General features: G+C 42.9%; 1 protein-coding gene across 1 annotated transcript; it reads right to left on the bottom strand.

Annotated features, from left to right (window-relative positions):
• Positions 1 to 4,692: 4,692 nt before the first annotated feature.
• On the bottom strand, positions 4,693 to 8,364 carry LOC143680014 (T-cell surface glycoprotein CD1a-like). The gene is made up of 6 exons (XM_077156577.1): positions 7,902 to 8,364; positions 7,292 to 7,558; positions 6,330 to 6,608; positions 5,841 to 6,119; positions 5,425 to 5,515; positions 4,693 to 5,234 (listed from the first exon to the last, which is right to left on the bottom strand). Exons 1-6 carry the CDS (start codon positions 7,960 to 7,962, stop codon positions 5,213 to 5,215), a joined length of 999 nt encoding a protein of 332 aa, XP_077012692.1. The 5' UTR covers positions 7,963 to 8,364; the 3' UTR covers positions 4,693 to 5,212.
• Positions 8,365 to 13,431: the final 5,067 nt, after the last annotated feature.

Here is a 13,431-nt window from a genome sequence, read left to right as displayed (position 1 = left end):
AAACTTTGTGTCTGATGCTCCTTTTATCTACCTTGTCAACAGACGAGTAGAACATATGGAATAAAAATAAATAATAGGGGGAACAAATGTTAAAATAAATTTGTTTGAAATGCTAGTGATCAATGAAAAAGAGGTTGTAAGGAGTATGGTATATATAATCTTTTTTTTCTGTTTTTGTTTTTTCTTTTTCTGTTGTCTTTTTATTTCTTTTTCTGAATTGATGCAAATGTTCTAAAAAATTATGAATATGTAACTATGTGTTGATATTGTGAATTACTGATTATATATGTAGAACGGAATGATCATATGTTAATGTTTTTTTCATTTAACAACAAATGAAGAACGGAATGATCATATGTTAATGTTTTTTTCATTTAACAACAAATGAAGAACGGAATGATCATATGTTAATGTTTTTTTCATTTAACAACAAATGAAGAAAACATTAACATATGATCATTCCGTTCTACATATATAATCAGTAATTCACAATTTTTAAATAGATAAATAAATAAATGTTAAATAAAAAGAATTAGTTTCCTGCTTTCTAATATTTTTATTCATTTTGTTGTTTTTTTAATTCCGATTCCTGAGTGAAAAACAGCTCATACAAATATCATTGGAGACAGATAGTAGACGACAGGGAGTTACTACTTACTGGTTGCCAAGTTTCCCTTGGTGGTGATGAAAACAGTGAGGTAATGGATATTGATTACGGTAGCACAATACTGTGAATGTAATTGATACAACCGCATTGTACACTGACAGTGGTTACAATGGAAACTTCTCAATCCAATACATGTCACTACAATAAAAAGCTTTTTCAAAGGCAAAAAGAAAACCTTATCTCATATATATTAGTGTTTTATTTTTTTGGTTTTTGGTTATTTTCTTTTTTTTGGAGGAAATCACTTTATTTTAATTAGTTCACAGATAATTACATCACAGCAGCTGATTTAAGGAGGCCACACAAATATCTGTCCAGCCCCAAACTCTACACCATCTCAGTGGACTCATCTCTACAGTAAGAACACCCTCTTCCTTTGTGATTCTGAAGCAAGAGAGTATTAACGACAGAGAGGTTTAATTGGTGGTTTGACCCTTTATACTTCTACTATCAATTATAGTTTTAGGCTAAATTAACTTATTCATTAGATCAGATTTTCCATTTCTTCATTTTCAACCTCTTGCTAGACTAACCCTTTTGCAAATCTGCACTGCTTCAGCACCTTGCCGAAACCCTCACAGAGCTTAAGGTCACGCTGGTTCTGGGCACACTCCAAAAACTTTTTCATCTCTTACTGGTAAGGGCCAAACTGCTACTGCTGCTGCTGCTATGCTGACTGGGCCCCCTGAGGCACCTGGTAAGGGATGTGGGACCTTGAAGGCTCGGCCCTGCCGCCCAGCTCCAGTGAAGACAGTCACGCCATCTGCAGGGGTTGCCATCTGGGCCATCAGACCTAAAATTCCTCTACCTCTTGCTCATGGCAGTAATGCAACATATATTTGCGTATGGATATGCAGGTCACTTTTAAGAAGAAATTTTGCGCCCCTTGTTTTCGTCTGGAACTGCCTACCCCCACGCTCACAGTTCTGTTCTAGAACTGAGAAATTTCCAGAAACTTTCAGCTTGCCTTGGAGTTGGTCAGTTAAACTTCCGTTCATGTATGAATAAGAAAAGGAATTTTTAAGAGATCACCATGAGCTGAAATAAAATAATAAATAACTAATTTTAACTATTTAAAAATATACCGCTGCAATGACGTGTTAAATCTTCTCCCATTTACAAACTTAACTATGGCCATCTGGTCAGATGTCTGTATTTCTTTAAAAGAAATCATTTACATTCCATTAAAAAGCTTAGAATGAAGTATAAACCTAAAAAAACAATAAATTAGAAAAAGTATCAAGTACTACCTAACCCTACACACTTTCAATATTCATCATAATTTCATACTTTTAAAAAATGCAAAATTCCAACTTTATCAAGTTATTTTTACATCAGCTAATCAGGGGACGGGGCACAGGTGGGGTAAGGCTCAGTGTCCAGTTCCTCACATTTTCATACAATGTTGGAACTACTGCCGCCATCAGTCGCTTTTCACCCTCTGGTTTGCCTAGCAATTCTGACAATACTGCCAGCTCTTTTCAATCGCTAAATCATGGAAAGTTTGCATGGCAGCTGTTACTTTTCTTTCAAGGCCAATTGCAAACATACCTCACTTTTTTATAGCTGGGTCTCCAACTTCTCTTGAGATTTCCTCTTTAAAAGAAAACATCCTCTGTTCCCTAAACATGAGTCCACTATGATGAAGGCAGAATGTCTGTTAGGAAACCAAATAGAAGCATATTTATCCTGTGTTGAGGTTAGTAAGCGTCAACAATAGAGAAAGAAGAAACAATTTTTAGTGACTTTGCAGACAATAATTTGGTAAATAGAAAAGCTAGGAGAGAAAGGCTACAAAGATTTCTGAAACTTGGCCTTTATGACTAAAGATTGAATTCAAAGAAGGGACCAGCTTGGAGGAAGAGATTAGGAATTACATTTTAAGCACTTGAAGCCATGGCTGCTTCTCCAATATTTTGGAACCACGCCCAGTGAATGTGTTTATCATATAAATAATAAAAGCTGAATATGTGTTGAATGAATGAATAAGTGAATATATTGTGTCAGGAAGAAATCCATGGGGAAAATGCCTTGCCATTTGATTATTCAACTATCATTGCCACGACATTTCATGCTTTATTAAATGCTGTGGCTAGATGTTTTTTATCCATATGAAAACTCTGGGGGTATATATTTTTGTCCCATTCTACTGAAGAAAGAATGAAGTTCAAGAAGTGTTTCCAAAGTCACATACTTAGCCAGTAGCAGAACCAGCACTTTGATTCCTGATCAAATGTTTGTCAGAAATAAATGAAAAGAGTCCAGGAGAATTATGGATTCAGATGTCATAGTTAAAAATAAGACTGTCAGAGTTTTACAAGGTAAAAACACAAATATTAAAAAAAAGGAAAAAGTACAAGAAACTAATTTTAAGGAAGTAAAGTAGAATGTTGCAACTACAAATAAAAATCAATTGAGGGTGCCCTGGGTTCCATGTCCATGAGATAAGATCCCTTCAGTCACATACAAGAGAAAAACCAACTGGATTGACTGAAACCACAAAGGGAATCTCAACCGAGAAGTCTTGGGGTCATTCAGGTTTTGGGTGGTTTAATCTGGCTGCCTCTGTGGTTCTGAGGTCTCTCCTGCATGTCATTTTCAGGCTTGCTTTCCTCATGGTGAAACATGGCTTTAACTATTTCAGGTTTTACATCCCACCCCATATCATCCAGGAGAAGAGAGAGCAGCACCTCTTTCTTTTATCATCAAATACAAATGCTTCATTTAAACTAAACCACTTTAGGGCAGATATCCCATCCTGAAAGATCACTCTGAGTAAGGGTAGGTGGAATCTATGTAATGTTCGGCTCAAATTACAGGCTACCTATTTACCCTTCAGCCTATCTCATTGTCAACAAGGATGGGTGGTCATACCTTAGATTAATCAGAGTCCAGGACTACAGCTGAGGGTGGAATCAACCAACCCAAAACCACACGGCTGCTATGCAAAGATGACAAAGTCGATTGGAATCTATAGAAGCAACTAACCTTGTCTAGTCTGGTGGGAAGACTGGAGCAGACCCACTCTTTCTTGTCCCCTAGTCCCTATTTTTTTCATCTTTTTCCCCTTTCCCATCCCCTCTTCTTTTTCCAAAAATCTTGACATGCAACTGCTGCCGTCTGTACCTCGATGTTCTCCTTGACCTAGATCCCCTCTCTCTGTCCTCTAAACAACATAGAGCAAAGTTCCTTTTCCTTAGTTCATTCGAAGTAAGTTGCAATGTGGGGGAGATTGGCTATACAGGAAACAAAGAAAAACACAACAAACAATGGCAAAAAGTAAACTGCAGAATTAAATTTGATAAGGCAAAATTTTCAAACTCAGCAAACAGTGATGATATTTGGATTTCTTTCTCCTACTAATTTTTGCCCAATATATTCCTGCTGCATGCTAACTGTGTCAGAAATACTAGTTGAGTTAATGAATGAATCCTAAAGCACTTATAGTGTAGCCATCAACTCACATTGCTTCTGGTGTATTCATGGCCTTGATTCCAATTCAATCCTGAAGAGCAATACCTTGTCCTCTTTTCTTGACCATTTTCTCTCTTCCCAGTGATGTACTTGTCCTTTCACCCCTCATCCATCACCTACATCAGTGTGTCTCAAACCGTACTGCACCTAAAAATCCCCTTAGGGATTTTGCTAGCATGTACATAAGGATTCATTGAATCTGAGGTGATTGCACATTTCTAACAAGCTCCACAGTGATATCTCTGCTGCTTGACCCTGAACCGCACTGAGTAGCAGGGTCCTACATCCTGCCCTGCTGTTTTTTGTTTACAATGAGAGTTTGTTTGGAGCAAGAGCTACACTCTAATGGTTCTCTATAGCAATAAATATTAAGGGTGGTAAGAGGAAAAAATGTGTTTTGCTTCCAGGGATCAAAGAGGAAACCAGGAAACTAGGGAGGTGTGAAGCCTCTTGGCCAAACGAGAAGCATTTTAAGCAAGATGAGCATCAAATGCCTCAAGTACTACAGAGGTGTCAGGAAGGAAAAGAGTAAGAAAAGATTACAACGTTGGTACAGTTCATCACAAGCTTTTATTGGGACCATATTACAGGCACTTTGTATGGAGACATATTAAGAAGACTTGGACTTTTCACTTGAGGAGCTTAAATATTGGAAGGGGGAAAGGGGCCTGAAAAACTGCAACAAATGGGATGAAGTGAATGTGTTTAGCAAAGTACAGCTAAAGTGCAATAGAAGTTCAGACAAAGGAGCATCTGTGTCCCACTTGTGAATCTGGGAAGTCTCCCAAGTAAGTGACATCTGAAGTGCTCTATTGATCTTTGAATATGTGGGCTCCTAAGACCCCCTTCCATTCAGAGCTAAAACCTATCTTTTAAAGCTCCATAACTAGGTCACAAGGACAAATCCTACAAAATTACAATTCACAACCAGTCATAAAGCAGAAATAAACAATCAAAAACAATTTTACATGGAGAGATGAAAGTCTGCCATCCCCATGCTGTGTTTCACTGTTTTCTGAGCCCCTGGGCTGCTGGGTTCAGGCGCCAAAGGGAGAATAGTAGAGAGGAGGCTCACCAGATGTTCTGATATGAACTGTATGAAAACAGAGATGGAAAGCCTTTATAAAGGTAGAGGGGAGCACTGAAGAGAAAGAGAGAAGGGGACTGACTGGACGGAGAAGTAAAACTGAAGAGAGAGAAACAGAAACTATGGAAGGATGGGGTTGGGGAGGTAGAGGGTAGGTTGCAGTGGCGAACGGAAAAGGCAGATACAAAGAACTTACCAGCGCTTCCTAAACCAAAACACAAGGCCTGCCAGGAGCACCATGGGCAGTATCACTGCCAAGAAGATCAAGCCCTTGGAGCTGTGATTTTCTGTGGATTTGAGTGCAGATAAGAATGTCATTTCAAATCTACCCCCTGCTTTTCTGCATCTTTTTGGTCTTCCTTTGTTGGTTTGAATATCTGCCTCATCAGTCTCATTTCTATTTCTCCTCTCATCCCTCTTCAGGGAAGGAGATAAACCTTGACATCCTCCTGCCTGTACAAGTGCCTCATTTTCAACTCTTCTACACCTTGGATGGCTTATGTTTATCCGTTTTGAATCCAGAACCCCTAAAATATCTTAATTTTCACTTTTCCTCCCAATCTGCTCAAGAACCAACCCCCATTTCCAGCCTAAGCCACAGTTCTTTCTCACCCCAGTAGAGGACAATGTCCTGGCCGTCTAGACTGCTGTGCCTCACGCGGCAGGACAGGCCAGTCGTCTCCCCAGCTGCCACATCCAGGGTGACCCGGAGATACCATGTTCCATCCGTGTTGGGCAGGACGTCACCTCGGTGTGTGCTTGGTTGTTCCTGCTCACCCCGCATCCACGTCAACCACACCGGTTTAGGGTAGAAGCCAGAGACATGGCAAACCAGCAACAGACGTCCGGGCCCAGGAGAAGGGCCACTGGACAGCCAGGCCTGTGGCCTCACTGGAGAGGACAAGAAAGAAAACTCAGATGAGGCCTCAAACACAGATCCCCATTGTCAGTTAATAAAGACACATCTTTCCCACCTCAAGGAACCAATAACCCATTATTTCCTTCTCTTCTTTGGCTCCTTCCCAGGCAACATTTAAAGGGGGTACTGGGAATATGTGATTTTGGAATAGAAAATTCTTGGAGGGAGGGTATAGGACTGACCTTGTCTCTGAAGATATGCCTTCCCTGCATCTAAAAGACCCAAGATGAAACGTGGGCAGGTGTCACTGAGGAGGCCATGCACTATTTCCTTGATGCCTTCATACTGATTGAGTATTCTGCATATATTTTGGGCCCTAATTCCACCTTCTGGAGAGGGGACCCACGAATTGTTTTGGAAGCTCAAGAAGTCTGATCCTTCATAAGCTGCCCGCAGAAAGCCTGTTGCAGTCTCTCCAGAATGCAGCTCACAGCCTCCTGTCATCTGTACTTCACAGGGGTCTGGGGAAAGGTGATCATTAAATGGAAGAAAGAAGGAGTCAAAAAGATAAAATAAAATGAACGGAAAGAAAAACTAACAGAAGCAGAAGAGAGAAGCTTGGGGAATGTGAGGAAATGGAACAAAGTTTAATGTGATCAGAAATTGAAAGGTGGGGATTGATAGGGCTTGGATGCAGAAGAAGAGATTAACTAACATCAGGAAAGAGGTGAAATTATTGAAAGTGATGTAAACAGTGTGGGCAAAAGGGTAGAGGAGGAATTAGAAGAAGAGTGTTAGGATTATAGTAATCTAGGGCAAACAGAATACAATGGGTTACAATGAATGTATAGCAGAGATTGCTGAAGAGATTAAATGGAAGAGAAGCTCACACTTTAAGGAGTGAAGAGCATGGGAGGATCTGGCCGGAGGCCAGGGAAACATTGGAGAACACTAAAGGAAGATGTTATTCAAGTCTGCAATCAATGAGAGGAGTTCATAAGTAGCAAAAGACTTGAAGCTTGTAAAGAATTGGGATCTAGATTATAATCTCTGCCCAAAAGTGTGTGATTGTAGTTTTATGGTGAAAGGAGAGTATAAGGGCTCAGAGGGGAGTGGAAGCTGTTTCCTAGAGGAATAGGAAAAAGCTCATTGAAACATCTCATCCTGACCCTGAGTCCCACCCCGTTGAGGGAACTGAACTTACACTTTAATTGAAATGTGCTTTCATAGTTTTGAATTTCCCGAAGAAATCCAATGAAGTACATACGGAATAGTTGTTCTAAGTCCATTAATTCCTTGTCGCTAAAATTGCCCTTGGACCAGGGCCACAGGAAAATGATGGTGCCAGAGTCACTCTCCCAGCCATGAGTCTGCAACTCATCCAACCATCCTGAGCCCAGAGATTGTACCCAGGAATGGTTGTAAATGTATGAAATCTGGATGATATGGTAGGAGACAGGCTTCTGAAAGGCTGTAAGTGACAAAAGAATGCATTCAAAGAGGAGAAAAAAATACATTGGGTAGAAGATACAATGGAAAAAGAAAGGTGGCTGGTGAGGGAGACCTCCGAATGTGGAGAACAGAGAAGCCACAGTTTTATATCAGCAGGTACTTGCCTGCCCCAAGGCTCCATGCTTTACCGATAACCTCCAAAGAGCAAAGGGAGCTGGAGACAGCAATATCCATAATGGAACTAGCCTGGCACATTCACTCTCCAGGTATATCCTGCTGTAACCACCCCACACAAACACACACCTGTGTGTAAATACACCAACCCCCTCACTCCCTTGCTGGTTGCTGCTAAGAGTTCTTACCTTCTTCATTGTCACCACCTGGGAAGAGAAGAGCTAGCAATGAAAGCTGCAGAAACAGCATTTTGTTTGCAGATAGTATTTCTTTCTCTCAGAAAAGCTGGTCTTTGATATCTGTTCTCAACACACCTAATCACACAGTATCTTTGTTCTGACTTCCTTCTCCAACAAACGTACAAATTTCCCCTTCAGCCACTGTCTGCCCACACACAAAAAATATGCTGCTTCCCTCAGCCCCAGAGTCTACTACTCAGTCTCTCAGTTCCACCCCACCCCCAGTTCTGACTTTCCCCTCTGGCTTCCAGCTTCTTTCCTTGTCACCGGCTTTGACTCTAGTCACCTTCGCAATAAAAGGGTGACACTAAATAGTTGGCCAGCACCCTCCCAAATGGTTTCTTCTCCCTGCTCCTCTCTGTCGCTCTGCCCTTCACTTCCCCTTTTGAATATTCTCTGAGTATTCTCTTCCTCTAGCTCACTCCACCCCCAGCCTCATCACATTCACAGCTCTGACTGCTCACTGGTTCCTTTATTTGCTTTTTTAGAACCTCCTATAGTTGCCCTGTTCAACAGTATAAACTCTGACTGATTCTCCACCATTCTTGGAGAAGGACCAGTAGTCATCACAGAGACTACAGGGAACATCAAAATACGGAATTGTTTAAATCTTCTGAATTTCATTGATTTATATTTGTAATGATAACTTTTAAATAAAATCTTAAAACTGTAAGCAAGGTACTAAGTAAAGTAGCCTTAAAATGTGACCTTTAAAACGGCCTTGGGAAGAAAACAGCCTTTGAATGTAACTTTAAAACTGGAAGCAAGCTGTTATGGGAGCTCTTAGACTTTACATAGTAATATGCAAAGTCTGCACCTAGATTTAAATAAGCTTTCATCCAAGGTCCCAAAACTCTCATATGAACAAAGCTTTACATCTATCTCCCAAGACTGGAAAGGCGTCATGGATGTAAATCCTGTGGGAAATCGGAAATAACAAGATATACTACTGAAGTTCTCCAGATCATTGTTACCTGTTAACTAAGATGATTATCTCTCTTTGTCTTTGACCTGCATAAAAGCCAATTGAAAAAGTCACTTTGGAGAGGCTGATTTGGGAAAACTTTCCAATCCTCCTGCTGGCATAAATAAACCTCTTTTTCCTCCACAGTCCGGTTCGGTGTGACCTCTGTTAGCCGTGCCAGGTGACGAACCCAGATTTGAGAAGTGCCCCTTCTACAGCTCGGTGACCATGAAGGGACGAGAACGTCTGAACTATGTGCTGCTCGGTGGATTCCTGGACCCCCAAAGTAGGACATTCGCAAGTCGAATGTTTTGGACATGGCATTTTACCCACTAGCCAGGCCCCTAGCCTCTCCTTGAAGGCTCTAGAGCTTACTGCTAGTCCCCAGGTAAAAGTCGTGTGGACTAAGGCTTCAAAGTCCAGCCTGAAAAAGTAATGTCCAAGATTCCTAAGCCTCGAATTAAAGAATATTCTGAGACCCCAACTGGGACTCCTGTGTCTCAGGTTAAGCTGAGACTCAGTGGCCCAGGTTGAGGGGCATTCAGTGCTTCTGTGGCTTTAGCAGCGACCCCCCCTGCCCCCTGGTCCCCAGAATAAAGATGCTGCTAATTAAGACCTTAGTGCAAGACACAGTTAAAGAAATGGCACAGCAATTAGGTACTAAACAAGGGAATAAAAAGGGCAATGAATATCATAAGAAACCCCTTCCTGATTCACTCAGCCTGATGCTATAGTCACCTCTAGAATCAGGTGACCTTTTCCTCTGTACAGGGACCCACAGCCGCCACACTCCCCCAATCCCCTCCACTGGGGTCTGTGGTTTTTGCATTTCCTTAACCTCCTCAGCCAAGTTCTGTGGTACCTGCCACTTCCCCACCCTTCCCTGCCAAAACCTGTGGCTATTATGTCTGCTCTCCCCTCTCCTTTTCTGCCAGAGTCACCCCATAAGCACTCCCCTCTACTCCTCCCACTGCTCCTTATTAGAAAAATGAGGACAAGCCTGGGAAGCTTTTGATTTCCCCTGAAATGTCGTCCCCATCACATACCCAGAGTGGTATGAATTTCAGGAAGGGTGGCTCTACCTCTGGAGGGTAAAGGCAGGGGTAGTTCCCTCTCCAGCAAGTGCCAGCTGGGGTGGTTTCTGGGGCACTGATGTTACTGGGGTACCAGTGGCACTGACAAAGGGAGGCAACCATTGAGGTGAGGGAAGCGGCTTTATTATTTGCATCTGCAGAAGGAAAGGGGACAGGGACTGAGCCTAACGTTGCAAATCACTGACTCCCTGAGCTAACTTCTACTTCCCCTTTTATACCCCATTTCCTTCCATCCTCCCCAGTTCACTGCATATCTGCTTATTATCACCCTTTTAGGCATATTCATAAACATGCTCTGGTATGATCTGGAAATCATACATCTTCATACATCGCATGTTCAGAAATTGGCATCTAAATTCCTCCTACAAGTGGGAAATTTACTACCAAAATGAGCAAAATTTATCTGGGGACGGGTTAGTCCTTTCTGCGCTTGCTCCAAGGAAACCAGCCTTGCACCTGCCACTCTGGAGCAGGACGCTCTCACCACAGCTTCCGGATGCTGGGGGCTATTTTTGCCTTGTTTTTCCATTCCCATCTTCGGTTGGCTGGATAGAGAGAATTCAGCATTGGCAGTGTGGGTGTGGGAGGAACCATTGTTCTGACCTCATCATGGGTTTTACTGGCCTCAATTTCCCTCTTTTTCTTGTACTCACCTGATACTTCATGTGAGGTCCTAGTAATAATGAAGGCTGACGATCTTGCCTTCTGTAGCTTCTTCTTACTGAGCAAGGGTGGTCTGGGCAGAAGAGGGCCTCTGCCTGGGATCTGGGAGGTGGTGGGGAATCTGTGGTCCTAAAAGACTGGTATCCCTGTGAGAACATGCGCTGGCCCTGCTTGTTTTTTATTTGATCCTAAATGAATTTTTGCAGCCAGCAGATCACTACCAGGGCAAAAGTGAGAAGTGAAAGCAAAAACAATTAGCAGTCCTAGAAGGGGCAATAGCCACTTTCCCAAGGAACTGGGTACCCAAGAAGTGAGAGAGTTACCAAAGGAGATGAGGTCATTTACCTTTTGGTTCAAGTCATCGATGCTCTGCTATACTATCCCTAACTCGTTCACATAATAGCAACAATCCTCCTTCTCAAAAAGATAGGTTCACCCCCCCTGGGCAGCTGTTAGGAGATCCAGGGCCCCCTGATTTTGCCATATTAACTCCAGCAAGGGAGTCTAGTTGTTTTTGTACTCTTAACAACAAGTCAGCTAGTTATTGGATATCTCTTCCCACAGCCTGTGACAAATTTGCCCTTATGTACAAGGAAGTAGCTGCCAGTCCAGCGGAGATGCCACCACCCAGAAATGCAAGAAGAGGAACAAGGTGGAAAACCAGCCTGATGGGGAGAGGGACTCAGTGGTGATGGGGAAGGGACGGAGGCACTGTCAGCACTTAGCTTTGGGATTACATATCTGAGTCCACAGAGACTTGGTGATGTAAGTGGAGATGCCACAGAGGAAGCATATTTTTGCATTCATATTTAAAGAAGTGGAGAAAGAGAAGTTAGTTCTGTCACTTACTCTTACATGGGTCCCTGAGGCACAACATATATTACCCGAGACACTGGATTGCTCAAGCTGGGGAGTGGAGACTGCCAACACTGCCGGCAGTGCCTCTGTCCATTTTAAATTTGCTTCCTGACAGATCTTACTCAACATTATTTTAAGAGTGTGATCCATCTTTTCAACTTTTCCTGCAGATTCGGGTCTCCAAGCTGAGTAGAGCTTCCAATTAATTCCTAATAGTCCAGAAACTTTTTGCACTATTTGTGAGGTTGTTTGATTGAATAAAATTTGGGAGTTCAAATCAAGGTATGAGTTCCTGTAACAGGAATTTAGCCACTACCTTAGCTATTTCCGTGTGGCTTGGGTATGCATCTGCCCATCCAGTTGAGTTGTCTACAACTACAGCTGCTCTCAGCATTACTGTGTAGGCAACTTGCCAGTCCTTGCCTGGTGACAGTCTTCGGGATTGCACTGCCATCTCTTCCGGGGTAAGATCTTCTTTGGGCTGTTCTGCAAACAAATTTTACATTTTCTGGTGACACGCTGCCTAGTCTAAGGTAGCTGTGGTCCAGTTACTCTTGCTTTTAAGAAATTTAAAAGGGTCTTCTGCCCATAGTAAGTTACTTGATGGTGGTGATAGATGGATGAGTGGCTCCACCAACATTTTGGGTAGCAAAAGGAGTCCCTGGGGGCTTTTAATCCATCCTCTCAGGTGGTATGTAGATTCCTGCTGCCATCTGTGAAGCCCCACCCTATGGCTCTTTTTCCATCTTGTTCCTCACAGTCGCTGGAAAACTTTGTGATTTGCTGCAGCAACTGCAGGGATGTGACTACAATGACTTGGTCTGGTTCCCAACATTTTCATGCTGCCGCCTTTGCAGCGAGGTCAGCTCTGTTCACTGGAGCCTGGGGACGTCTTTTTGGTGTCCCCTGCAGTATACTACTGCCACCTGGCGGGGAAGCTGCTCTGTTTCTAGGAGCTGCAGAATTAAATGGCCATGCTTAACTTCCCGGTTTCCTGCTAACAGCAGTACTCTTTTTTTTCCAAATGGCTCCATGTACATGGAGGGTTAAGAAGGCATATTTTGAGTTCACTTTTTTTCCTGTCCATGGCTCCAAAGCTTGCCACAGGGCAATCAGCTCGGCCTTCTGAACTGAGGTCTGTGGTGGTATAAATGTTTGGCTTCTAAAATAGGCTCCCCAGACACCAAAGCATACCCTGCCCCTCTTGGTCCATTTTCCACATAATTGCTGCAGTCTGTAAACATGCCTGGGGGGGAGCATCACTCAAGTCTGGACAGACTGTATAGGTTTCCTCTAGAACCTCATCACAATCATGAACCGGCTCCTCTTTTGTTCAGATGAGAGCAGGGTGGCCAGGTTCAAAGGACCAGACACCTGCAACTTCACTTCAGGGGTGTCCAGAAGCATGGCCTGGTGTTTGCTAAATCTGCTCTGCATCAGGACAAAATGTTTCCTTTTCCTTCGAACAAAGTTAGGGCCCGTTGTGGAATATGCATTCTTATGGGCTGACCCAGGGTCAACCTCTCGGCCTCCTGCGGTAGCTCACAAGTAGCAGCTACCACCGATAGTCAGGGTGGCCAGCCTCTTGCCATTTTATCCAGTCCTTTGGAAAAATAAGCCACAGGTCTGGAGTCATTTCCCAGAGTTTGTGTAAGCACACCCAAGGCTGTGGCTCGCCTTTCATGCAGTCTCTCACACACAAATAGAACAAAGGGCTTTCCTAGGTCTGATGGCCCCAGGGCAGGAGCTGTGGTTAACTTATATTTTATTTCCTTAAAGTCTGTCTCGTAAGTGAGGTCCCACATTACGGGTTCCTGTCCCTCCACTTTTAGGACCTCATACAAAGGCTTAGGCATGAGATCAAAATTGGGAATGCAGATCTGGCGAAATCTTGCCATGC

The sequence above is a fragment of the Tamandua tetradactyla genome, chromosome 4 (genome assembly GCF_023851605.1).
Source record: "Tamandua tetradactyla isolate mTamTet1 chromosome 4, mTamTet1.pri, whole genome shotgun sequence".
Classification (NCBI taxonomy): Eukaryota; Metazoa; Chordata; class Mammalia; order Pilosa; family Myrmecophagidae; genus Tamandua; species Tamandua tetradactyla.
Note: the sequence above shows the minus strand (reverse complement) of the source record. Positions and strands in the feature narration are given on the sequence as shown.